Source organism: Sinohyriopsis cumingii, chromosome 1, assembly GCF_028554795.1.
Source record: "Sinohyriopsis cumingii isolate HCF-2022 chromosome 1, ASM2855479v2, whole genome shotgun sequence".
NCBI lineage: Eukaryota > Metazoa > Mollusca > Bivalvia > Unionida > Unionidae > Sinohyriopsis > Sinohyriopsis cumingii.
The window spans coordinates 42,344,002-42,371,781 of NC_142961.1; the positions used below are offsets into that span (position 1 = coordinate 42,344,002).

The window sequence follows — 27,780 nt, forward strand, 5'->3', positions numbered from 1 at the left end:
AACGAAAGAAAGCTCTTCAGGATTATGGGATAGATGGACAACGTAAATTGTCACTTCCGTTTCCTAATTTTCTGCATAACGCATTTGTGTAAATGAGAAGCATATTTTGAAGAATTCTTTTAAGTAAGCTGTTATTTTGTATGGCAATACTTTCTTTTAGCAGAGTGTATTTGATAAATTTCTAAAAATGGGGATGTTGTACCGCAGAAATGATATATTATCACTGCAGGGAATTAAAACTTGTGGGTGGGTGTGTACGGACTAACATTAAAAATCAACGATGAGGTAAAAACTGTATTTAATATTTAGAAAATGTTACTACTGAGTTTTGTTATAAAGCTCCATTTAGCAGTGTGGCAACATGACTGAGCTGGCATAGTACGTTTTATGTACCTCTGTCTCCCCGGTAGTCCGAGTTTCCTCTGATCCTTGCCACCCCATTTTTAATATTTGGACGTTTATGTTGGGGTGTAGGATCAGAGTCAATTCCCTATCGAAAAGTTGGAAATTGCCGACACCATTTGGTGTCGGCATGGGGTAGCTGCTTACTAGCCGGCCTAGCAAACTATAACGAACTTTAACCGAGATATACCTGCATAAAATCGATAGGAATATGATTTATTTTCTGATATTGCGAGTAGAACATTTGTTATATCTTTAATCCGCTGACAGACTTGCCTGAACAATAGCGTTGATGAAATTTGACCTGGAACTCGCCATTTGCGTTCCGAGTCACATGATTACACAAATCTCGCGACCTACATGTCAATGACATCAGAGTTCAAATAGTCATGTGATATCAACAATAAATCATTTCTAATGTTGCTGTAGGAAAACAAATTGAACATTTAAATGAAAATCTTATACTATTTACAGAAAAATGAAGGAACATAAACTTCTAAAAATATTTATTCTGAAAACAACGACCAGAAATCTGTAAATGTTGCAGCAACTTGGAAAAAACCATATTCAACAAGCGGATAGCACAGGTCAATATAGTCACATCAACCAACAAAATACATTGTCGACTCGTGTTTAGAACTTGATAAATCTGGTTTTCTCCACCTTGCTGTGATACCGACAGGTTTCTAGTCATTCTCAGGATAAATATGTTGGCAATTAAGTGTACATTATATTTATGTATAAGTATTATGTGACTTTTAATATTTTCGAATTCTGTGTACAGCAACTTTTGAAATGGTGTCGGCAAATTCCAACTTTTCGATAGGGAATTGACTCTGACCCTACACCCCAACATAAGTGTCCAAATATCAAAAAAGGGGAGGCATGGGTTAGAGAAAACTCGGACTTTCTCCCCAGTAGTACAAAAGTGTGAAATGAAGCTGTTTTAAAGTACTAGTCCCACAATGTAAGACATAGCACATGTTTTTGTTTTAGTGCTGTGACTTCCTATCCAAATAATGGCCTTGTATAGCCTGTTCCGATGTCAGTTAACATCGGAATGAGTAGTCAAAGTTTCAGGAATATTTCACACACTTGGCCACCTATATCAACATTCTTCCACTAATTTATGTTGACATACATTTGAATTTGTTGCAGTGTGACAGTAGTCAAGGTATGCAGAATTTAAATAGGTAGGGATAACAGGCCAAATTTAAAATTTCATCTAGATTAATAAATAAATAAATATGGTATTTTTAAGAAGGTCAAAGCATCAGAAATAACAAATTAGCAAATAAAGTTTACTCCTTTTCATCGTTTTTGCTCATAGCAAAAGCAAACAACTTATTTTATTGCCTGCAAAAAAAAAAAAATTCTCCAAAATGTGAGCATTATTTGTACAGTGTATATATTGAAAATAAATCCAGTAGTGGAAAGAAGTTTTTAGGTTAATTAATGAAGCAGTCACTAGAGACTATAACCAGACTGTTCTTGAGGCATACTTTACAAATGTATGTGATATATAAAAGGAAATTTTAGGGAAATGTGCCTTGGCCAATCCAGAATTTGCAGCTTTAATTACTCAGAATTTACAGTTATGAGTGTATGTCCAATCCAAAAGCCTTATTATGTGTAAAACTTGTTTTTTTTTCTCATGTTTTATTCATGTGAAAGTGAATAAAAAAGGATTGGTAACATTAGCCTCCTTACCTTTCAAAAGAAATCTATAAGGACAATGTAACAAGAAAATCCAGGTATTTATTCCTTTTAAATGTCTACCTGTAATAGAATTTATTTTGACTAATTCATCTAAAAGTATTGTTTTTATGACAAAGTTTACATAAAATATTTATTTTTCTCTAATATTTCCTGTGAAAAGTTAAATACAGTACTGTATATACTTTTTATTTATATTTAATTACTTATTTATTTTGCAGTTTTATTGCATAGTTGGATTGTGCAGGCATTTTTTGTCCTAATAATATTAACTTATTTTTTAAACAGTGTAAAATTACACTAAAATCACAGATAAATGAAGATGTTTGTGCATAGGGTATAGATGCTACAACAGCCTGAGCAGTGATGAGTAACCTTAAAAATTTAAGAAGTTTCTTTTAAATTATTACAGGATAGGGGTTGTCTTATTCTTCAGACAGAAAACAATCACATCTCATATGTGAAGATACAAGTATAAATTTGTATTAATCATTTTTACTACTAAATTAATTTTATATACAAAGGTATCAAGCAGGTTTTATACTATTTTGTAGCAGTAACAATAAAAAAAACTGCTGGTTACAGGAAGCAGTTGCAACGATTTTTATATTCATTGAGTGTATAGTTACTACCGAAGGAGTCTGACTTTTTGTCAGTAATGTACCTTACAATAAATCACCTGATTGTACTATAAATATATGTATATTTATTATACTGATAAGGTGATTTCATGTTGTCACAGATTTCGTTGTCCTTTATTGATAAAACATCAGACTCTGTTTTTCATACCTCTACCAGGTGCTCAAGGGAAAGAACGGACACATTTCCGGTTATAGATGAGACGCAGGTTATCATGTAAAACTTTCCCACTATCATGAAATTATCCGATTAAAATTAAAAGAATGGGATTCCCCTAAAGAGGGATACCTTCTCTGTAGAAAAATAGTAAGATGGTGGCACTCGGCCCAACTGAAGCACCCTCTAGTTATGTTGTTATCACTAAAATAGGTTCACATGGTGGATATGTTTCTTGAATGAAATGAAATATTGCTTACAGTTCCAATAGGCATAATATATTTTTATTCATTTAGTTAAAGAAAAATATTTCAACTTACCCATTTTCGGCATTATCGGCCTTCATTGCTTTCTAGCCATCTGATATGTAGGCAAATGAAACTTAAAAACAGGTCCATTTCTTTCGTGAGAATTTGAATTTATTTGAGAAAAGACGTCAGGATAAGTAAAGTCTGGTCAAAAACATTGTAACTTTACTTTGTAGAAAAGCGTCGTTATTGGTTGCCAGTTGTATGTGTTATTCCAGAAAATTTTACTTTCATTACACTGTTAGTCGACATCAAAACATGCAACACAGCTCCGTTAATTAGGCAGTAAGACCCATCACCCCCCCATAACAAAAATATTGGGTGATGTATCTTACGTTGTAAGACTATTGAAGTACTAGCCCCAGTCCATATTTTTTTTCTGCCAGGATAAAGACAGCACAGTAAATATATTAATTACACATAAATTAGTGGAAGTGTTAATATAGGCTGCCAAATGTGTGATATTCCTGAAACTTTGACTAGTCATTCCGATGTTAACTGACATTTAACACGCTATACAATGCCGTTATTTGGGTAGTAGCACTAAAACAAAAACATGTGCTATGTCTTACTTTCTATGACTAGTACTAGCCCCTATATATTCCTACCAAGTACTACTTGGAGGGGCGATGTCATGGTAGGACTATCTTCGAGGATAATCACTTATAGCGGTTAGTGACATTTAGGGGTACACTGGCAGTTTGGGTTGGGAGGATGTCCCATGGCTCATGCATGGTACAGCACTGCAGTTGGCATTGAATTAATGACTCGCATTTATTAATAGACATGTTGAACTGTTTCAGGACCATGTGTCATTGGATTTATATCTGAAAATACAATAGCCAAAACGTGGGAAATCTTAGGAAACCCAAGTTACTTCAGTTAATATTGATCTTTATTAGTTTGGTGACCTTGCATGCACATATCAGTAATAATCACCATACTAATTTTGAAAAGGTATCAATTTGTTTTTCAGAAAATTCTGCAGTTGTTCTTGACAGTTTTATTAAAAAAATCCAGTCTTTGATGGCTTTTGGAAAATCAGAAAATATCTGATTAAGCTTAGGAAATCTTGTATTCATGCTTATTTGTACAAGTTCTTGTTTTCATTTGTTAGACTGTAGCAGGGGATTTTAACAGTAAAAACAACTGAAATGATTCATCAGTATATTTATAAATTTGCTGTACCGATACACATATCGATACAAGAGGTGAGAAACTGATAGAAAACTACACCTTCCATGTGCAAGTTATTTTAATCCTCAGCAGTTGTCAGTAATTATTAATTTGCATTCTTGTTCTTTAAAGTGAACATTCATCTGAGACAGCTGCTACATGAACAGACTTGATAATACTAGCTTGTCTTCTACAAAATTAACAGCCAGTAGCTTCTCATGGGTTGGTGGTTCTTTCTGGGCTTTTCCTGGGTTCTTCCTCCACCATTAATACTGGCCGCCATATATAGCCTATTGTGTGCTGAAAAATGGCATTAAACCCTACAGCAACAGCAACAACAACAAAATTAACACAAATTGATGTTCATATATATTGGCCCATCTCCCCCACCCCATTCCCCAGCCAGTGCCATGCTAATTATTTATTCCAACAGCTTTTTCAGCATAAAGGAAACAGTCCAAATATGTTCCACAGGTAAATCAAGTATTTTACTCATAATTTATTATGCATTTTTATGCCGAGTTGTTTTGTAGATTTGTATCTTTCCTACTTTAGTTGAATTAGAAAGCTAGACTGCTGATGTCACAAATGATGTTAAACTGAATTCTCATTAGTGGTTATTGTTTGTTCAGGGTAAGAAATAAACACCAATCAGCATTTAACATAGCTTTTTTGCTGCAAGCTATAGACAAACTTAGTACAAGAGTTGATCATTAATTTTTCTGGAAACTACATAAATAGAGATGCTGCCAGTGTGCATGAATCACACATTTGTATGAATTCGTGCACATGGAGCTAAGTGCAAAAACTCCCACAAATTAATTGAAAGTCACACACATGAAAATGTACTCATTGCAGTGTACAATTTTTATTTAACCTTTCACTCTTCAAGTTCTTTTCATGACATTAGTCACACCAGTAAATGTTGTGCTTGTCACAACATCTATTTTTTTTACAATTATTTAGGCATCTGGGCTCTTCATCTTGACATGAATGGTTGTTAAACTAAATTTTGACTGCCACATTGTGCTAGGGAACAAGAATTATGGCATGGTTTGAACCTTGAATCAATGAAGTTTTACAAAGATCTGTTTAAAATATGGCTGTATAGAACACCTAAGATGACTGACTCTCAGTCTGGTTCTTCAGCTGGCAATTTTGTTTGGCAAATGCTGATGATAGTTATGATGACTATAATTTTTTAAGTTATGACATATCACGTTATTGGAGCTGTGAAAGTGTTAATGGAGATACAAGTGGGTGATTGGTACCAAGCCAAATTAAAATACATACAATACAAAAGTAGAATGCAATTTTAATTTCTTTTCCAGACAATTCAGGCCAGCGGGATCATGTGCTACAAAACCATATATTCCTATCAGAATTAAGATAAACTGAATAAATAATAATCTTAAAAAAATGATATTAAGAACTAAAGATATATTTTTGTTAAAAGTGAGTCGTGCATCTGATCAAATGGCATAGAATATTGAATAAAAATCACTGCCAACTAACAAATAGTATGTTTGAAAGTATCTTTATTATCTTGTCATCGACGTAAATGGATGCTAAGTATATGTCTGTCTGTAATCTGCCTACTGGAAATGCAACCAGTAAATTACATAAAAGAGCACCACTTACTACTGACAGACCTCCAAAGATGGTAAGACCATCAAATTAATATGTATATCAGTAATGTGTTGTATTGTGAATTGTACAAGACAAAGGTGCAGTTGGTCCTATTTTAGAATATGCTTGAACAGTTTTTAAGACCTCATTTGTACCAAGTTACATGTATATAGGATGAATTTTAATAGAATCCAGAAGTGAGCAGCTTGATATATTATATCCAGTTATGACTACGCACGATAACCTCAATATTGAATAGGTTGTCTTGGAAACCCTCAGACTAATGTAGAGTGAAAAAAACATTGTTTACTTTTGTAAAAATTCTGTGTTACTGTTTGATCATATCATATTAATCTAGTATAAATGAGATACAAGATACCCATTGTTTGAATGGATGCATAATTTTTCCCCCAATAAGTATGAAAGATTGGAATTTTTTACCACAAATATTAATCACAACTGCTGAATCTTTATAAAACCTAATGGATACATTTGCAGGGCTCAGGAAGAAATTTCCAAGCACACGTCCCAGGGATGAGCGAGTTGTACGAGTTACTTGTCCCTGTTATTAATCTCAACATTTCAGTTTTACTAAAGAACCACGTTTTTTTAATCAAGCTTGATAATTAAAAACATATAATAAGATACAATATTTGTAGGGGGCCCCAAGTGGCCAAGTGGTCTAAAGCGCTCTCCATTACGGATCACTGTCATCTCACCTCTGTCTGCGTGGGTTCGAGTCTCGGATTCGGCCAATGTGGATGTGTGAGAAAGCTTGCCAGTAGCTTCTCGTGGGTCGGTGGTTCTTTTTGGGGTTTTCTCGGGTTCTTCCTCCACCATTAATACTGGCCACCATATATAGCATATCGTGTGCTGAAAAATGTCGTTAAACCCTACAACAACAACAACATTTGTAACTTGATAAATTGTAGTTGTACATAGAACCCTTAATTTCTTAGTGGTATTTGTGTTTACATTGAAACCTTTCTGTATTGTAGGTGTCCTTATTTTCCTTTTCAGTGAGTTATCACATCTTTATAAGTTAGATAATGGGAAAGTTAAGAGATTATGTCAATTTTTTTATGATTTTTGACTGGCTAGAGATTGTTACACTTACCCCAGATATTTTCAAGGCTGTGTGATTTTATTAATACACTGTTACAGCAAACTAAGACACCAGCAAATATTGATATAATTATATAATTACTTTCACAAGACAAATACTATATCTTTAACTTGTATTCATATACCTGGAAGCTGGATATATACAATAATGTAAATTGAACTACCAGAAAATAATGTGATTTCTAAAGAATTTAATTTTTTGCAGTACTCGAGGTTTGACAGGAAACAGTGATCAAGATGTCAGCCTCTGCAGTGTATGTCCTGGATGTGAAGGGAAAGGTACAAATGATTTTCATTTTTTTCTCCATTGCATATTAGATATTTTTATAAGTAGTTACCTGTAACATTTTGCTCACATTCAGTGTGATGCAGAAAGCTGCAGTAAACAGGATTCACATTATCAGTGGATCTGTATATTATTCATCAGTTATTTCTCAGTGGTATTTAGGTTGTAACGGAATTGTGTTTTGCAAACACAGAATTGATTTTATGACTCTTGTTTCAGTGCCTTTGCTTCCCTTTACACTGAGTTGATGATATTTGGCATAAAAAAGACACCCCCCACCATACATTGAAATATTTTGAAAGAGTTTATTTGATGTCACAAAAATCATGTTTGAGCTATATTTTCATGACATTTTGGGTTTATCATAGGATGAAGATATATGTGGCATTATTTATTCAATGCTTTCCACCAGAACTATTACATGGTTGCATCTTTGGATTAGTCAGTGTTACCTGCAGGCTGTGCTCTTTATCAGTATTGGCCGTAGCTCAGTTCTTAGAGCCTATGATTTGTACAGTTAGCTTGTTAGATTCCTGTCCAGTCCAGCCCAGGTCATCTTCCTCAGTTTGTCCTTAGGAAAGGCACTTACGTCCCATTTCATCAGCCAGTGATGTGTTAAAAATAATCTTAAAACCGTCGAACTTGAAAACTACTCATTGTTATGAGTACCATGGCAACTCTTACCAACAGAAGCGAGTTATTTTGTTATTTAAGTTTACAAATATCTCTTGTATTTATGTAGGTTTGATTGATTATTTATACAAAGTGTTTGATGGGATTGGTCAGTAACTGTATTACAATGGTATTCAGTGTTTGACAGATAAAGTATAGTATTTTGTCCTTGTTGGGCAATATTTTATATTTTCTGATATTTCTGACCCACTTACATCAAGCAATTTAGGTTACAAAGTTTATGAAAAGAAGCAGGGCTGAGCAAATCCCATAGCCCGACGTCCCGGACTAGTCATTTTTGAAGTCAGACAAGTAAAATTTTCCAGGTTGCTAGTCCGGGACAAGTGCATTTTAAAAAAGTCAGGCTAGTCCTTATTTTCGTGCTTTAATCACTATATCTGCCTTTATTTGGCCAATCATGCCCTCTGGGCATACTGAATACTTGATTCTACCCCTCTTAGTGTATACATTTACATCCTTTTGCCGCTTGACTGCATATTGGGCTAAGCGACCAAATTATCAGCAAATCAAAACACGTCAAACAAAAGAAAGCCAGTATGATCAATTAGCAGTGTTGTAAGCGGTTTTGTTGCATTGAGTTTACTCAATCTGGATCATAACGAGCAGCTCACTATGATTTTAATCCAGTGAGTCAGTGTAATTAAATTAATGAAAGGTACTTTACCGACATCAGTGTTGGTTTCCTTTATGAACTGATTAAATAACAGTAATGATTCTTTAATTAAAACTGATTATACAGATGATTAACTTCCACGTGCGATATTGTGTTTGAAACGAAACGATTACGCTAATTAATGAGTTGTTTCAGTTCGTATTTAAAAGAGAAAATTGATGTTATGATCACTTCAGAAGTAGTTGTCAAGCAAGCTGATAGTTACTCTGTGGATAAAATGGGTTTGCTAAATTATTAAGTAAGGTAATAACGGCGATTCGGCGAAGGTAAATTTGTTTGAAAATGGAGGGATAAAACTAAGACGGATACTGAGTGTGCAGTAGCTATTTCTGATTGTGAACGAGGATTTAGTTCAATGAACTTAATCAAGACTTCTTTAAGGAATTCCTTAAACCAAAAGAGTTTACAAATGCTAATGAACATTTCTGCAAATGGACCAGAGCTTGAGGACTTTAACCCAGACACAGCTATCAACTGCTGGCTTAGTGCTGGTGCAGGTGGCATACATATACATGGACATATTTTCAAATCCATCAGCTAAAACATATATACAAGAACCTGAAGAAGCCAAATGTATAACAACCAATGTTTTTGAAAAATTAAATTCTTTTAAGAAATAATTATGTTGTATATGTTGTTTTTTTCTTTGTTCTTTTCTATGGATTAAGCACATACGTCTCATCAAATCTCGGCAAGTGATTACCATTTTGAGACCAGTGAAAAATAAGGTGGGACTAGTGACGAGTAAGGTGGGACTAGTGAAGAGAAAGGTGGGACTAGTGAATTTTCTGAAACCACTTGTCCTGGACTAGTGGTTAAAAAAAACTTTGCTCAGCCCTGAGAAGTCTAAACAATTATAAAATTTTTAAAAAGTCCTAGTGAAGCAAGAAAATTTGTCAGTGATGGAAATAGCTGGCCAGTGTAGATCACATCTAATTGTCAAGGACCATCTGTTACTATTAAGGACTATGAGGATGCATTTCTTTGCAATTAAATTAAATGTAAATTCTGCAAAACCCAGGTCTTTAGTTGATTAAAAATGCAGGCTGTGCTGAACATAAACATGTCATTTATGTAAAATGTTAACTTTATGATTGTCACAATCAGATGCATAAGTAGTTTTTAATTTCAGGTGATGATATGTCGTAATTATCGTGGAGATATTGATATGTCCGTCATTGACAAGTTCATGCCCTTGGTGATGGACAAGGAAGAAGAGGGAAACATGACTCCCATTATTCAATATGGGAATACTGCCTTTTTCTACACCAAGTACAATAATTTGTATCTAGTGGCCACTTCCAAGAAGAATGCCAATGTAGCACTGGTTTTTTCATTTCTACATAAATTAGTACAGGTAATGATTGATCTTACATACAGTGTGTATGTGTGTGTCTGTTTGTTTGTGCATGTGTGTGTTACTGTGTATAACACCCTACTGCAAAATAACAGCATAAACTTGCTTGACTGAGATCCCAGCTTAATGTTCATGAAGCTCCATAACTTAATTGCTAACTTGTGATAAAAAAAGAATTATTGTATTTTACTTATTTTATTTTATACACATGTCTGTCAGAGGTCTCACTAGGATTTTAAAACTAGGAGTCCAGGACTTATATTTTGGGGAAAATAGTAGTCCCACCAGCAAATGTTGTGGGCCCCTCCCAGAAGCATATTGGACACCTAAAGTGGCTAAATTTCCAGATGTGAAGAACCAGTGGTTGCCTTTGAGTTTAATTTTCTAAATTCTTTACACCACTGACATATAGCTCTTATGTGTCCATTAGAGTGAAATTGAATTATGTCAGGCCAAGGAAAGGTCTTATTCCAAGTACTAAGCAAGGCATTGCAGACTTTCTTACATGTGGCTACTGTTCCATGTGAACTTTCAGTTTTAGCAAATTTAGCACTCTTTTGAATCTCATTACAGTCTTTGTTAATCACACTTAGGGGTTCTGCATTGCAAACAGATTTCACATGATATCAGATTCCAACCAACAATCAGATGGGCTTCTTTAGAGCAGACCATCAGTGGTAGGAGATTTTTTCTTCTTTCAGTTTCTGCTTTTTGACCATGGTGTCAGAGACATTATAAATATTACGAATGTGAAATTCAATGTCAATAGAACTATTTGCATATGGAAAAGATGCAGGCTTTGATTTATGAAAGCTTGATTTGATGTGTTTGGCTTTGTTTTAGTACCAGATTCTTAATTGTTGAGTTGCTTGGCTTTGCTTTTCGGACCAAACCATAGTTGTTGAATTGATAGCTGTGTGGCATGATATCAGTCTTAAAGAACATTGCAAAATCTAATAGTAGTCTTAATTAGCAGTATAATTTAACTTGCTTGCTCGTAAGCATGCCCCAAAAATGTGGTCATCTACTTTGATTGGGATCTTTGCTTTCAATTTGGATTTGGATTTTTTAAAGTAGCTTTAACAGTTTTTCAGTCATATTGTTACAATGTCTGCAGCATGGCAGTTTATAGTGATACCTAGCACTAGGCATCATGCTGCAGACATGAAGCATCATGTCCCACCCTGTCACATTATCCTGACACCAGGATGACCAGTCCTAATGCTAACCTCTTAATGCTGAGTGCCAAGCTGCTAGTACTATTTTTATAAGTCTTTGGTATGACTGCTGTGGTTCGAACCTGCAATCTCCCACATCAGAGGCAGATGCTGCAAACACTTAGGCCACCGGTGCGATTTCAGGCCTGTGCATTTATGTTAAATGTTAGCAGTTAAAAACTTATATAGTCAGGCTCATTAATGAAGTAGGGATAAGGCCTATTAGCTAAAAAATGCATGGAAGTAAATATCATATAGTCTTTTATTGAGTACTATAATTGTCATTCAGTATTTTAACTTTTTTCCCACTGAAAAATCCATGAAATTACATGTCTTTGAACATTTTTTTTCCCCAAGCCATGACATTTGATACCAGTGAACTTAAAATGGTTACTAATTTTGAAAATATTTATTGAAGTTGCACATGTAAGATCGTAGACTTTCTATATCAATCACACAAAGAATAGGTTATGTTGATGAGAGTTTTTTTTCATGATGGCACCTTGAGGTCACATTGGTTTTCTACATGATCCAGTTAGTGATGCCAATAGGTATTTAGTTACTCGGGTATCGGTTCATTGATAATAACCCAGGGAATAAAATGAGCCATAGGGTACCTGTTTATTATATACAAGTTTCCCATTTAATACAGCATCAGCTGAATGTGCCAAGATATCAGTATTGTTAGTACTTTGGTCCTGTATAATGTAGCATCAGCTGAATCTGCCAAGATGTCAGTATTGTTATTACTTTGATCCTGTTTAATGTAGCATAACCTTAAACTTCCAAGACATAAGTATTGTCGTTATCTTGATTTATTATGATTTGATGTAGGAGCTCTTTGTTGTACTATCATTTATTATTGTCTATATAACCTACAATATCTTAGAAATCGACAATACTTGAATGCATTCTTGGTTTACAAATTTTGCATCATACTAGTAATGAGAGCTATGTAGACCTGGATTAGCAGCAAAGCTTTACAACCCTGTGGACCTGAGCTAGATTCCCGGTCCTGTTGCATTCAAGGGCAAGCAGCTGCCTATACAGGATTTCCATGGGTTCAGCCATTTGCTTCAAATTGAAGACTTCATAATACCAGTACTGGATCTAGCAAGTGTGTGTTTTGGGTTGTGAGAAATGTTCAAGAATTCACCAACAAGAAATACATTTAAAACACAAATCAAATTTGTCTTTATTTTCCAGATTTTCATGGAGTACTTTAAGGAGCTGGAGGAAGAGAGCATCCGAGACAATTTTGTCCTGATCTATGAACTGTTGGATGAGGTTATGGACTTTGGGTTCCCCCAAACAACAGATAGCAAAATTCTACAGGAGTAGGTTGCATCAATTCAGCTTGTGTTTTCTATGAAAAAATATCCATTACTTTGAATTAATTTAACTGCTGAAAGCCTATATTAAATTGTCTAAAATCATATAACAGAATTAATGTTTGAAATGTTAAGAATAAAGGTGAATATTTTTGCTTCGACATACACAATAGAAACTACAATGCAAATGAATTTTTAATTTTATAAGTCAAGGAATATATATTAAATACGCCATCTTTTCAGCAGAGTCAGTCAATTTAAATAATGGCTTCCCATTGATTGATTTATGCTTTATGATTTAGTGATGATTGCATTATATATCCAGATGTTCAGCACTCACACCTGTGAATTTTGTTTTCTTTCTTGTGCAAATTTTTTTAAAAATTTCATACATTTTTAGTTAGTTTTAATTAACAAGTGCCAAGGAGAAAAGAAATTAAAGAAATAAACAATTATAATGGTACCATAACAATTTATAATAGGTCAGGACATGTATACCATTTTTTTCTATAAACAAATATACCATAGTGCAAGTAAATATGATCAGGGTGTAAACTGCATAGACCCAGATCTGCCTTTACATAGTAATATAAAAGACTCTCTTTGTAGCTCGGGGGGTCAGATTTTGAAACACAAAGTTTGTGAAAAAAATCTTTAAAGTTTAGAAAACTTGCTATAAGAATATATTCTTTGTGCTTACAGATTTTCTGAAGTTTTACTAAGTCCAGATTTTATTTTCAACCTAATGTGAAATAAAAGCACAAGATATAAAATTAATGAATTTTGTTTGTCTGTGTGTGTGAGAGAGAGTAAGTTGGCAGGCTGCATTAGATGGAGAGGACAGACTTATTTCTTTGCAAATGAGTGAATGAATAGGAAAGCCATGAAGATATATACTAGATCTTCCTTAATTATGTCCAGTTTTAAAATGAATAATTGTTTACAGTTTTCTACAGATGTTTGATACTTGAAATTGACATTTCAGTCCAAGAAAAGATAATGGACTGACAGAATAAGCACATTTTCATTTAAATTACTTTTTTGGTTCATTATTTTCAACAAATGGTCTGGCAGGTTTTGGGAGAACATAACTATGAGGACAAAATGCTCAGGTATATTATCATATAGCAAGTACATAGTGGAAACAATGTTTCAGTTATACACAGTTTCTGAAATGTCAAAAGTCTTTGATCAAGGGTGACTTGTCATGTCATTGGGTTGGCACTTTCTGTATTTGGCCCAAGAGTGTTATTTCAGATGTAGCTGCTTCATTCAGCCATGTCATACAAGGTGGAGCCACCTTTTTTATAGTGTTATTAATTGAGGATGTACTACATGAAAAATTAATGGATCAAGAACTTACGGGCTCCTAGCTCCCAGTTATGTTGAACAAAACTGGACATTGCAATTTTGCTTTCATTCAAGAATTTTTTATTAACTTCATGGATTGAAATCTACCTTTTCTCTGGTCTAATTTTATGGAATTATGGCCACTTGTTTGTCTTTGAACTTTGCCTTGCTGTTTCTACTAAGTAACTTTTGAAGGGAAGGACTTCATGGGTGAAGTCAAATTTCACTTCAGTCAAGTAACTTTGATTTTTGTAGCATTTTGCAAAATAATTTTTTGAATTATGGACCATTTGACTTTGCTCTTGAATTGACTTGTATTGATGACAGCATCTTTGGAGTATGTATACATTTCTAGTCTTACATTCACGTACTACAGTATATCATTTAAAACTATAAAAAAGTTAATGATATATATTTTTTGTTTATTGTTTAGATACATAACAGTTGATGGTCACAAGCTCGAGATTGCACCAAGACCACCTATGGCAGTCACAAATGCAGTGTCTTGGAGATCTGAGGGCATTAAGTACAGAAAAAATGAAGTCTTTCTAGATGTTGTTGAGTCAGTTAATCTTCTTGTGAGTGAATTTTTAAAATAAACATAGGTTTTAATTGCTGACCCCATGTTAGTGGGAAGTGAGACATAGCAGTTGTTATCCAGCAATGAAGGCAGTTAAACAGATCCATTTGCATACATTTCCTAAACCCACTGAAAGATTCTCATCATGCATGCTATGAATCTATATGATGCTAAGGTAATTCATCACATAATCACCTGTCCCTTTGACTTAAGGTCAAGGTCCCAAGCTTAGAAAATATTTATTATCGATTATTTAACAGGTTTTAATTTTCTTAAATTAACTAAACCAGTACTAAATTTTCTTCATACTTGGGATGAATCATTATTAAGCTAAGAAAATTCATTTCATATACTCAGATCTCTTTGATCTTGGGGTCAAGGTCTTAAAATGTGTATCAGTGATAAGTCTTTTCATTTACTTACATTTCCTATACCTCCTGATCGATTTTGTTCATATAATATGGATTAATTTCTACAAAGCTGAGACAGCTAATTTTGTGACATGCTTACTCGTCCATTTTGATTTTGGGTTCAAGGTAACACATTTTACAGTACTGCTTGGATCATGGGCCTTATTTTAGTAAGTATTTTGTATCCCATTTCACCCTAAACATATGAAACCAAATGTTTTCCTGCCAAATTTAACCATATTGCACCTTTGTTGAGCTGTGAGTGGGACATGTTATGTACCTTTATCCCCCTACAATGATTGATCAAGATATGGGGATTTGTTAAATTGTTGTAGGTTAGAGGTACTGACTGTTTGGAGCAGGAGAATATCTCCTGGACTGACTCAGATTGTAAGACTGTTTTATTATACACTACTTAATCTCCTTTGTCGGTCTATTGCATCACTAATCTTAACACAAACTGTGTCAGGTTTTCTTCTTTAAATACATTACCCAGTCATAATACCTTAGGAAGGAGAACTACTGCCACCAACCTTCCCAGATACTACTTTTAGCTTAAGGGAGATAAAGGTTGCCTGCTGACCTATGTAGTGGCGGGGCAGAGTTATCTCCCATTACTTACAAGACCTGGTGGCAAATGCTAAGAATACGTCACTTGCTACTTCCTACAGAGTCGGTTTATTGTGTCGCTAATCTTAACACAGACTGTACAAGTAGGACTTTTCAGTGCTAAATATAAATCCGTGTATGGAGTTGAATATAGATGATTATCAGCTTACTTGTTAAAGTGTTTCTATTTAAAATTGGGTAAAAACTTGAGTTTTCTGGTGGTGGAGATTACAAGTATTGTTTTTTTGAGTTTTTCACAACAGTATTCAAAGCATTGCAGTCATGAGAAAGAGAGATTCTGGTTTAGTTCAGGTTAGTTTATTTCTACATTTGGTAATGCTAGCATAATTGGGATAATTGGAATTGAGGAACTCTGATATTTTAAGATGACATTGATGAAAGATGGCCTTTACATATTCATGCCTCAGTTTGTGATCTTGTTATTTGATGAAAAGGATGATCAAAGAAAAAATTTCCTACATGTAAAAAAGTTTCTCTGAGCAGCATATTTTTAGAGTAGGGGTGCATAATATATAACCTGTCAGCTGAATGCAACCTCCCAACACATTGTGTGGCCTATGGCCCATGCTTTTAATGAGAACATGATTCTTTCAGTGTGTGGCATGCTTAATTCCAGTCAAGGTTTATTCTTGCCCATGTAAATATTTGAGATCTGCACCCCTGTTTTAGAGTATAGTGTTTTAAACCTTGTTACTATTTTGCTTCCATCCTTTTTAGTTTTTGGACTTGGTTTCACACAATAATATTTTTAGTCTTGCTACCAATAACTTTAATTTGTTCTATATCATGAATAATAATCTTAGAGCAGATTTTGTCTCTCTTAAGCAGATAGATATGCCTGTGCTATGGAGCTTTGAAAATGTTTAGCTTATGGATTTTTTAATTATTTGGTTCAATAAATTTTGTTTTGAAGAAAGATATAAGCATCTGTACTTGTAATTTTCAGGTGAGTGCAAACAGCAATGTATTGCGAAGTGAGATCGTTGGATGCATAAAAATGAGAGTTTACCTTTCTGGAATGCCAGAATTGAGACTTGGGCTGAATGATAAAGTTCTATTTGAAAGCACAGGAAGTGAGTAAAACCTAGTTAATTTTGGTTTTCATGAGCAGTGACATATTTGGTTTGTGATTATTTCAGCAGTAAATGTAATATAGGGCCACACCACCTTTATTATCTCTCATGACACCTTGTGACGCCAATCATTTTGCAGACCACAGGCCGCATGTTTGAGACCCCAGGTCTAGTTTGTCCTAAATGAAAATAGTTTGGCTTGGAATTTCAGTATGTCACCATGGCAGCCATAATCAAAATATTGTTGTCACTACTTCTCCTTAGTGGAAGGCATTATCAGCATTGGGTTTTCATCAGAGGACTTATAGTTCTGCTCAGACATTCAGTATGATACCATAATGAAAATCTTTTAAGCACTCCTTCTCCTAAATGTAAGGCACATCAGCATGGGTTTTCACTGCACGACTTCTTATGATGTCTAGTTTGTCCTAAATGAAAATGGCTAAAACAGAAAATGCCCTTAGCCATCACAACATCCAACTTGAAAATCTTGTTATCCATTCTCCTCTGTAGACAGTCCAGATATTTTTGCTCCCACTAAATCGATTCAAATACTGATTGAATTCATATACTGACCACCTCTGCAAAATGTTCAAAAGGTTTAATCACAAATGTGTTTAGGAAAGTTTCACAGTGTAATATCATTAATTTCTTTTTTATCATTTTTCTGGAGGAGGAAAGAGTAAGTCTGTGGAGCTTGAAGATGTTAAATTCCATCAGTGTGTCCGCCTGCCACGATTTGAGAATGACAGGACCATTTCCTTTGTACCACCTGATGGAGAGTTTGAGTTGATGTCCTACAGATTAACAACTCATGTAAGAAATGGCCACTTCTTGTGATTTAGTGTGCATATTAGTTTTGACAGTATTGCAGCATATAGGTGTTATTCAATACATTGCATTAAGATTGACTTATGTCATGAAATATACATATACATATGAATTCTTTTGAATTTTTTTATCACACAGTAGAATCTGATTATTCTCAGTCAACATTCATGTGGACCAGATTTGTTTTTTAATTTGTGGCTTTTTCCTAATGTAGCAGGTTTGCATGATTTATGCAAAATTTGTATGAACTCGCACATTTGGTAGGCATTGATGTGTGAGAACACCTGCAAATTAATTTCTCATGCTTATGAAAATGAACTGTGTGCAGTACACAACTTTATTCAGCTGTTCATCTTTTTATGTGAATGTAGAAATGGTAGAAATATTGTAGCACTTGTTGCAATGTGTTTTTTTTTTCATAACTGTTTGCACATCTGGTTTCTGTGTCTTGATGTGAATGGCTGTTATACTAAATTTGATTGGCACATTGGACCCCATAACAAGCATTGTGTCAAGTTTGGACCTTGCATCAAGGAAATTTTACAAATGCGTGTTTATAATATGGGCTGTCTAGAAGACCCACAATGGCCTATTCTCATGTTCGTTCATTTTTAAATGATGATAAATTTTCAGCAAATCCTGACTGATCATAGTAATGAAGGCACTTTGCTATTAAAGTTAGGAAGTACATCCGATTATAAAAGCAGGGAAAGATTTAATGGAGACATAAGTGAGTGACTTTGAACCTAAAATATGACATTAAATATGAATCCATTATACATAATGGATGGACAAAAACAGATGGTATTCTGGTCAGCCCCTTATTTCAGCATTGTTTCGAAATTGAATGTATAAAAGGCAGACAAGTTAAAAAAAAGACAGTTTAAAAGTAGAGTGCACTTTTCATTTAATTTCTTCCTCCCCCTTATTTTTTTTAATAATCCCCCCCCCCATTATTTTATGGCAAGTGAGGAAATACCCCCTTATTATAAAATCCTGGGAGCATCTCTGGAGAGACAAGGAATGCCTTTTGAGTAAAAATGGGGAAAATACTAGAATTTGGAACAAGTAAGCTAGTGAAAGAGACTGCAACACCTTTTGCCCATAATCAGATGTTTGAAGTAACATGTGCCTAGTTGGGGCCACGAGTGGCTGAGTGGTCTAAAGCGCTCTCCGTTACGGATCACTGCCATCTCACCTCTGTCTGCGTCAGTTTGAGTCTCGAATTCAGCCAATGTGGGTATGTGAGAAAGCTTGCCAGTAGCTTCTCATGGGTCAGTGGTTCTTTCCGGGGTTTTCCCAGGTTCTTCCTCCACCATTAATACTGGCCACCATGTATAGCCTATCGTGTGCTGAAAAATGGCGTTAAACCCCACAACAACAACAACAACAACAACATGTGCCTAGTTAACCTATTGCCATCGTATATACTCATAAGTCAAGTCCATATGTAAACAACATAGACCCTGTACTGGCAGGTCAGGGTCTGTGTTGTTTTTTCTACTGATTTACTTATAACAAACTGCAGTGACACATTTCTGCTTTAGCATTATTTGACGGTGGATCTGGGTCTGTACGGTGTGCAGTTAGACTTGGCTTATAAGTGAGTATATACAGTATTTGTTGTGACAGTCATGCAGAAATCGTTCAGACTAGACTCAAGAAAATTCATTAGAGATGAAAAAATTATAGGTAAGCCTCGTGTATCAGAGATTCAAATTGCCATAAACAGAGACTGATTGAAAATACTGCAGTACTGTATGTTTACAGAAACAGTTGCATCATAATCACAGTTGCAAGGCTTACACGTAGGTGTTTTCATTGCAGGTGAAACCTTTGATCTGGGTGGAATCTGTCATAGAAAGGCATGTTCACAGCAGAGTGGAATACATGATTAAGGTGAGTTGATGTCAGTGATTGATGATGGTATAGATGATATTGAGGAGGAGAAGATTTTTTTTAAATTAAACAATAAAAGAATTTGAAGATATATCTGTTGCACGATAGTATGTATATAGCTTTTAAATTTTATTTATTAGACAGGATTCATTCACATCCTACAGACAGCCATTGAGTTATAAAGCAGAAACAGTGAACCAAAAATATCAATCAGTTACCTTCACCTTGAGGAATGGAACCTGAAAGTGGAAGGCAACAGATCATCAGGATTCAACCAGATGTGTTGACTCATGAAAGAATGCTGTTGATTTATTATTTTAACAGTATCTGTACCTCATCATACACTTGTCACATCATGTCAAAACTTACCAAAGTAAACATTTTCAGGAGTGTATGAAACATTTCTACACCAGTAATACAAAACATCATTAAATCTGTAATATATTATCTTGCATGTTATACATGCTCACTCAAAATAAATAAATACTAGCAACATGTATTATTGCATTTCATATATTGACAAAAAGAAATTTGAAAGAATCTTTAATAAATTTGCAAAAATGGTGGTATATTTTAAGAAAATATGAAACTATAGGTAAGTCATCTCTTAAAAATATCTTGTGTGTTAACTCCTTCATGTTATCATGCTGAATGAACGTGCTTATATAAAACTGGTTATTTCTTGGGAATCACTGCATCACCCATGATGGACACCTGTTCCTGGAAAAGGCAGTTTCCGTTTGAATTGATATATTAATCAGACTGAATATTACTTATCCTGAAATACCTCATCTGTAGAAGAAAATACCCAGCAACCAAACAGAATAGCCAGTCTGCAGAAAAAAATCACAAGCAACTAAATACAGTAACCCCTTACTAGATACCATGCTGAACTCTAAAGAACCAGAGGAAAAACAATGTTATGAAGATGATCCTAATCTTATAATAATAGACCTAGATTCACTGAAACAGAAAGTCTGTGTAATAAACTGTTCTTTGCATTACCATCTTCAGTAGTTTCTGAGTGCCATGGCACTTAAATAATCTGTCCATAATTTCAGAAATGCCTGCTTAAGAGGCCCCACCAAATCTTAATTGTTGTAAATATCTTCCACAAAAGGTTTAAACACCTTTATGAATAATTAACACATCCCAGAATGTAACATACTCTTGTTATCTAATCTTAAGATAGCTCATACTTTATATGGTTCCTGAAAATATATTCATCTGTATCATCAGGAATATGTGACCATTATAAACAGAATTACCAAACTTTTTTGATGGCTTGCGCTTGGAGTAAGGATAAAAGATTAATTTTTGAGTCAAATGGTCAAAGACCATTTTGATGAAAAAAGGCAAAATGCTTTCTGCACAATGACAAAAGTTCTCCATCACACATGTGGGCCAAACTTCTTGGAAGACTTGCACATAGGGTAAGGATGAAGCCTATAGCTTTTAGGTCAAATGTCAGGATCACAGTGACTAAAAGAAGAAAAATGATTTATGGTTTCTGCACATTAATATTAATTATGACTTATTGATCTGGACCAAACATTTTAGATGGCTTGTGCTTGGGTGAAAGGACCAAAAAATTATAGAAAGTTTTATTTAGCAGGAAGGGAAAATTAGGTCAAACGGTCAGTGGTCAGTGTTGCCGTGGCTTAAAGAAGAAAAATGGTTTCTGCACAAAGTCCATTTATCTACTTTGTACCTTCCCAAAGGTGTATAGTTTTCATCTAGGGTAAGAAAGAGGCTATTGATTTGGAGGTCAATTGGTATGCTCATTGACTGAAGAAAAAAATGATTTTTGTTTAATTTTAGACCATGTACCAAAAGTTTGTGGAGAGCTTGCACTTGAGGTTAAAAAAATTCTTAGACCCTGATCTGCTTGATTTTGGGGTAAGAAGGTCCCAGCTCTAAAGAAAAACAAAATTGTTTGGGATATAGTGGAAACTTCTGTCTTTTTGAAATGCTAATCATTTTGTCTTTTTTTTATTTATCACTTTCAGGCCAAGAGTCAGTTTAAGAGGAGGTCCACTGCCAATAATGTGGAGATTGTCATTCCTGTCCCAGCAGATGCAGATTCTCCAAAATTCAAAACCACAGTTGGTAGCTGTAAATATGTCCCAGAAAATAATGCAGTTATATGGACTATCAAGTCTTTCCCAGTAAGTTTTGGGTGCCTTGTACATATAATACATATAAGCATAGCATATGTACTTGTTTATTGGTTGAGTCCAAATGCCTAAAGTGCCAGCAGATCAGAGTATATGTATTTTTTTCTACTGATTACTCCTAACAAACTGCACTGATACAGATCTGCCACACATTTTGCGACAACAGATCTGCATTTGTTCAGTGTGCATTTGAATTTGACTTGTAAGTGATTATATATGGTTGTAATTTTATGGATGAATTGGATTTTTGTATTCACAAGTGTAGTTCAGATGTATTACAGGTAAACAAACTGCTTCTCACAAACTGTTTATTAAGGTTTTGGATTTTGGATAGAATTTGGTTTAGTATACAAAAAGAAGTATCTCAGAATGTCTTAATAACATTTTTAATTTTCATAATGGAATCGTCGTTACATTGTCTTTGTGAACCGCTTTAGCTTTCAAGAGTTTGTTGAACAAATTGCAGTCTTAATGACTAATTCTGTGTCAATGCTAAATGATTAACAAACATGAAAGAATCAATATTACATATATTCTGAATTACCTTCTTTTGGGTTTGTCACGAACATGGATAACATTATAAACAAATAATAATTATATTTATCTATAAAGTTAGGCAGCCTGTTACTGTTATGTTATAAAATATCATTGTAGCTTAGAACATCAGCTGTCATTGGTACCAGGCAAAATAGATAAGATGATCTTGCTTATCAAAGATGATTTATAATGCCAAGTATATTTTATTGAAATTTTTTAATTCTTTCTTTAAGATTTGTTTTCCTTTAATAATTTGCCAAAGGTTTCCTTTTTCACTGTTCTAAAGAAATTTTAAAAAAAGTATTCACTTGTGTTTACTGTATGCAAACAGCACAGATCTACATGTACAGGGAAATGTGTGACTTGAAGAGGTTGATATCTTATCTTCATGCCAACTCATTTATATGCATGACAACACTGAGTTAGTCTCTGTTTGGTGATATTTTATGGATGACTTCGCTGATTTGGTGATATTTTTTGCATGACATCACTGATTTAGTCTCTGTTTAGTGATATTTTATGTACGACAGCACTGATTTAGTCTCAGGTGATATTTTATGCATGACATCACTGATTTAGTCTCTGTTGGGTGATATGTTATGCATGTCATCACTCATTTAGTCACTGATGGGTGATATTTTATGCACGACAGCACTGATTTAGTCTCTGGTGATATTTTATGCATAATGTCACTGATTTAATCTCTGTTGGGTGATATGTTATGCATGATATCACTGATTTAGTCTCTGGTGATATGTTATGCATAACATCACTGATTTAGTCTCTGTTGGGTGATATGATATGCACATCATCACTCATTTAGTGTCTGATGGGTGATATTTTATGCATGACATCACTCATTAGTCTCTGGTGTGTGATATTTTTCCCATGCTACTGTAATCCCCTATTTAATTATAGCTTTGACATTGGAGGTGACATTGGTATGGGCAAACATTTTCTAACAGAGACAGTATCACGGTATCCACAAGATGATGTGTAAATATTATCTGACATTAAGATAAATTACTAATTTAGCAACTGCTACAAACTTTATATTTCCATGGATCCTAGGTTTTGAAATGTAGGTCAACAAATATTGCCTTGCAGTGCGCAAATAATTTTTTGTTTGTTTTTGGCACAGGCCCAGGGCTGGTGACTTAAATAAATTCACAAGCCCTGACTGAAATTCCACAAGCCCGGACTCCAGTTTTCACATGCCCCAAATTTCCCTTTTTTTTAAATATTGTCATGCAACATTGCAATAGCTACAGTTTGACTATAAATTCAGTAGGGTTCAAAGGGGTTTGAAGGTAATACAAGTGTCACTAGTGTTAATCACTACACTCACTAGGGACTGGATAACCTGCTGTTCAAACTACTATTTTGGATTCTCTGAGTGAATCCTGGTCAGAACTGAGTTGACGTATGTCGATGGGTTGTTTGCAGTATGTGTAAAGAATTAACCCCCCCCCCCTTGTTTTTTTTGTGCTCCCATGCTCACAATGTAAAACTCCATCAACCAAGAGTTCTGAAATTAATTTTTGTTGGGTTTGCTGATAGCTAATTCCTTCCTAAATCAGCTTCAAAAGTGAATTACATTTGAACACTATTCTGACAACTGAAACAATCATGCTTTGCACTCTATATATGCAGTAAAATCCGACTTCAAAGAAACGTTGCCACTGTTCACAAACTTGTCAAAAATATTAAACATATGGCTTAAACATTCTCATTCAAGGCAATAATGTGTGATAACTTATGTTTTTGTACATGTATCTAGCATCCTGTTGATTTACCTATTATGGCTGTTCCACTTCCTGATCCTACCTAGGCAAGTTAGCACAATGGGCACACCCACTGCAGCCTTCAGACACATTTCACTAGCTATTGTAACCCAGTTAAGTAATATGTGAAATGGTGGTTTATACCTGACCTCTTTGCCTTTAATTGCTGCTATTTAAACTGCCTAAGGGATAGTTTTACATCAGCTCCAATCATGACAGGTTACCGTCTATACACGCTACATGTAACGGACATGTACTAAAAGTGGTGTTTTATTTGGGGTTTTTTTTCTTCTCCTATTGTTGAAAATTGTGTTTTCTTAAAATATGACCGTGTCAGGGGATTTGGGAGTACAATATTGTATTTTTAGCATAACATGCCATGCTTCAATTTGATGAAAATCAGATCTCTGTTTCATGTAAGACAGTGGTGATCTGGTTTAGACTTGTGCCTTTTTGTGGCAGGTATGTCAACATCTTGAAAATACATTTACACATTTCATCAGCGCAGTGTTTCCTCAGGCAAATTATTTTTTTTTTTTCGACAAGCCTGATGGGAACCTCACTTGGAATACATGACAGGCCTGATCTAACATTAAACTGCTCCACGTGTGTTGGACTCTCAGAATATTTTAGTACTGCCTTGTGTATGGGGTGGCAAAAGTTTAGCTTTTCAATACACAATTGACTATCAGCCATGATAGCAGAGTGACATCAGACTGCATCTGCAATAGCATACTCATGCTAATCAGGTTTATATTAGTTACTTCTGACTCAAAACTAATTGCAGTGACCCAAATCTGCCAGACTGCATCAAAATTGTGAAGATCTTATACTCAGCTATATGTTAAACTATATGTGTCATCTTCATTTATTTTATTTTATTTTATTTTTTAGGGAGGAAAGGAGTATTTAATGCGGGCACATTTTAGTTTGCCCAGTGTTGAAGCCGAGGATGTGGACGGAAAACCTCCCATTGAGGTCAAATTTGAAATTCCCTACTTCACTGTGTCAGGCATACAGGTGAGGGATGAATTTTTATGTATATATGTCTCCAGATATTGGTCTGAAACAAAGTAGAGACAGACATATTGATTGATCAAGTGATTGATTGATTGATCAGTTAATTGATTGTTTGATCCAGATACTGGTACTCTGAACTTTGCATTAGTAGTTTAAAACACACCAGAAACTGGCAACATAATGTTAAGTTTGATAACCTATTTTCAAGTTGCTTTGAGCGAAGACTTCTAGGAAAAGAGCTCAAAATATTTGACTCAGTATGTAGGATAAATAGTTTTAAAAAAACTAATAGAGGAGATGAAAATAAGCCCAAGTATCCACTATTCATACTCTCCACCTTCTCTAACTACATCTATTAATTCTCCAGGAGTTTCAAACAGAATATGAATTTGATTCAGGGTAGTTACAGCTCTGAAATTGGGAAGTAACAGTTTTTGTACGAGAATAGCATCAATGTATAGACTCCTTCCAATATATGGCAACAAATGTTTTATAAATAGCTTTTAATGAATATTTGATCACTTTCCTTAAATGTAGATGGAACTAGGTTACAAGTAAAAATCCTATCAGAATGGGACCTTTTACACCCTTACCTTTCCTTGCCAAGGGCTGCTTCAGGATCTGAAACCTTTTATTTTCATCTACTCAGCTTTGTAAAAGGTATACCCACCATAATCACCCTTGCTCAGTTGCAGTGGATGGGGCTCAAGTAACAAGGATAACTTACTTGCATATGGATAAACACAAGAATGGATGGACAGATATAGCTAATTAAAATACACATCTACAAAACTGCAGATATAATAAATGAACTAGAGTTCTAAGCAAAATAGCTTCTCCATCATGGTTTGTAACTGTAACCCTAAAGTAACATTTCAGCATCATATTCAGAATATATTTATATTGCCTAGGTTTGACCAAATTTTTAATGTGAGGATTTAGCCCTTTATGGCATGCATTAGAGACTCTACATTTTTTTCAATGAATTAGTTTTTAAATCAGTTAAGTAGGAATAGTCTGTCATATTCCTTACATGGCTCTTCACCTGAATATGAACTTATTGCTTTTATTGAATCTTTTCATGTTTTTGGAACAGGTACGTTACTTGAAGATCATTGAGAAAAGTGGTTACCAAGCTTTGCCGTGGGTACGGTACATCACACAAAATGGTGATTACCAGTTGAGAACAAATTGAGGTACACAGCAGTCAGTCAGTGTTTTGAAAGGAAGACAAGACTGATTTGTGGATTAAAGGAAAGAATGGACCACAGATACTATTTTTCATTTACAGTACTCTATTCTGAAATTTATTTTGTCTGTAGTTAAATTGGATCCCCTATGATGTTTCATAACATACAAAAGCACCAAAGACTGTAATTTGTTCTAATTTAGCTGAGATAAAAGACACTGAAGACTGTAGTATCTTTTGTTTAAGCATAAATGTACAATAACACAGGAAAATGCAATTTGTTCTGCAAGTGGCATGATCCTTTAAATTTTTAAATTGTGACTTATTTATTTACCTTTTTTTGCTGTTTCTCAGAGGGTACAGTTTTTCTTCAGTGATTTAATAAAAAAACTTAGCTTTAACTGTAGACAAAATACATTTTATGAGTTCAACATTGCATTTAGAGTGCACATTTTACTTTAAGGCTGGGTGAATATTGTTAGAATTTAATCTGGGCTAAAATTTAATTTGGACCAAATTCTAGATAGGTAACAGTATAAGTTGATGCTTTTGATAATTACAGATGACTTTGGTTAATTCTTTTGGCCAGAGATTTACAGTATTGTATGATATCAAATCATAGATAATAAATATCAGTGAATCTTCTCTCATTCATGGGGCTATCAAAGTAAAGCATTACATGTTGAGTTTTTCCTCAAGAAGAGTAAGTAATGATTGTGTGGTATTAGACTGGTTTTGAGGGACAACTGGTGTGAACCTTCCATACTATTTAATTGCTAGAAAGTTTTTTAAGTCACTGGAGGCTTAACCTTTATGGACATTATTTCCAGAGTGTTCTGCAAGTTGTTTAACTGAAATGGGAACGTAACCCTCAAAATTAATTCCAATCAAAACCATAAAATAACATCAGAGATTTAACTGAAAAGCTAATATTTCTATTCAAAATACACAAAGGTGTATCATTTATTTGTAAATTTGCTGATGAATCTGTGTAAAACAGTTCACTTTATATAAAGTTGAGTGCATTATTTTTAAATAAAATGGCACTCAAAATTTGTACATGTAAATGCATTTATGCAAGTTAATGTTTTGTAAATTTCAGAGGTTTGTTCTTAGTTTATTTTAGAGATATATGGTTGTGCATGTAGTAAGAAAAATATACTTCAGAAGCATACAAGAACTGCAATGCTCATCCAATGGTCAGGGTTAAGTACTTATGAGGTAAATTATGAAAATAATATTTCATAATTTTCTAAAATCATATATATATATAAGGTTTAAACAAATGTTGATGATGTGGATTGTCTGCAGGCTTGTTTTCTATTCAGTGCTTGAAAAATTAGTTACATGTCTTTTACTTAATTGACTCTTTTTTTCTTAATTGGATGCTTCCTCCCACTTTGGAGTCACAGTAACTCATTTGGTAGATTATTAGATTCATAATCCAAGGATCAGTACCTTCACTCCCAGTCATTTACCAAGGTGTGTCTATGGGATAGTCACTTAGTTCATTTCCTCATCCCATTTCTCATCATGATATGGCCACAGATTTGTTAAAAGAGCTGTCAAAACCATTAAAAAAACAAAATTTC

General features: G+C 34.4%; 1 protein-coding gene across 2 annotated transcripts; it reads left to right on the forward strand.

Annotated features, from left to right (window-relative positions):
• The first annotated feature begins 7 nt into the window (after window positions 1-7).
• Window positions 8-27,780, forward strand: LOC149806778 (AP-1 complex subunit mu-1). Of its 2 annotated transcripts, none has more exons than XM_089957401.1 (11): window positions 8-123; window positions 7,357-7,430; window positions 9,936-10,160; window positions 12,584-12,714; window positions 14,492-14,636; window positions 16,625-16,751; window positions 17,422-17,567; window positions 19,410-19,481; window positions 21,491-21,649; window positions 24,874-24,999; window positions 26,096-27,780. In XM_089957401.1, the coding sequence occupies exons 2-11, from the start codon at window positions 7,389-7,391 to the stop codon at window positions 26,192-26,194; spliced, it is 1,272 nt and encodes a 423-aa protein (XP_089813527.1). In that variant the 5' UTR covers window positions 8-123; window positions 7,357-7,388; the 3' UTR covers window positions 26,195-27,780. The 2 variants fall into 2 exon arrangements, with proteins under 2 accessions (XP_089813527.1, XP_089813535.1); XM_089957409.1 differs by having other exon boundaries at window positions 17,425-17,567.

Coding starts and splice junctions, on each gene's coding strand:
- LOC149806778 (XM_089957401.1), top strand. CDS start 7,389: ATGTCAGCCTCTGCAGTGTATGTCCTGGATGTGAAGGGAAAG. Junction 10,161..12,583: donor TTCTACATAAATTAGTACAG/GTAATGATTGAT, acceptor TTTATTTTCCAG/ATTTTCATGGAGTACTTTAA. Junction 17,568..19,409: donor CCTACAGATTAACAACTCAT/GTAAGAAATGGC, acceptor TTTTCATTGCAG/GTGAAACCTTTGATCTGGGT.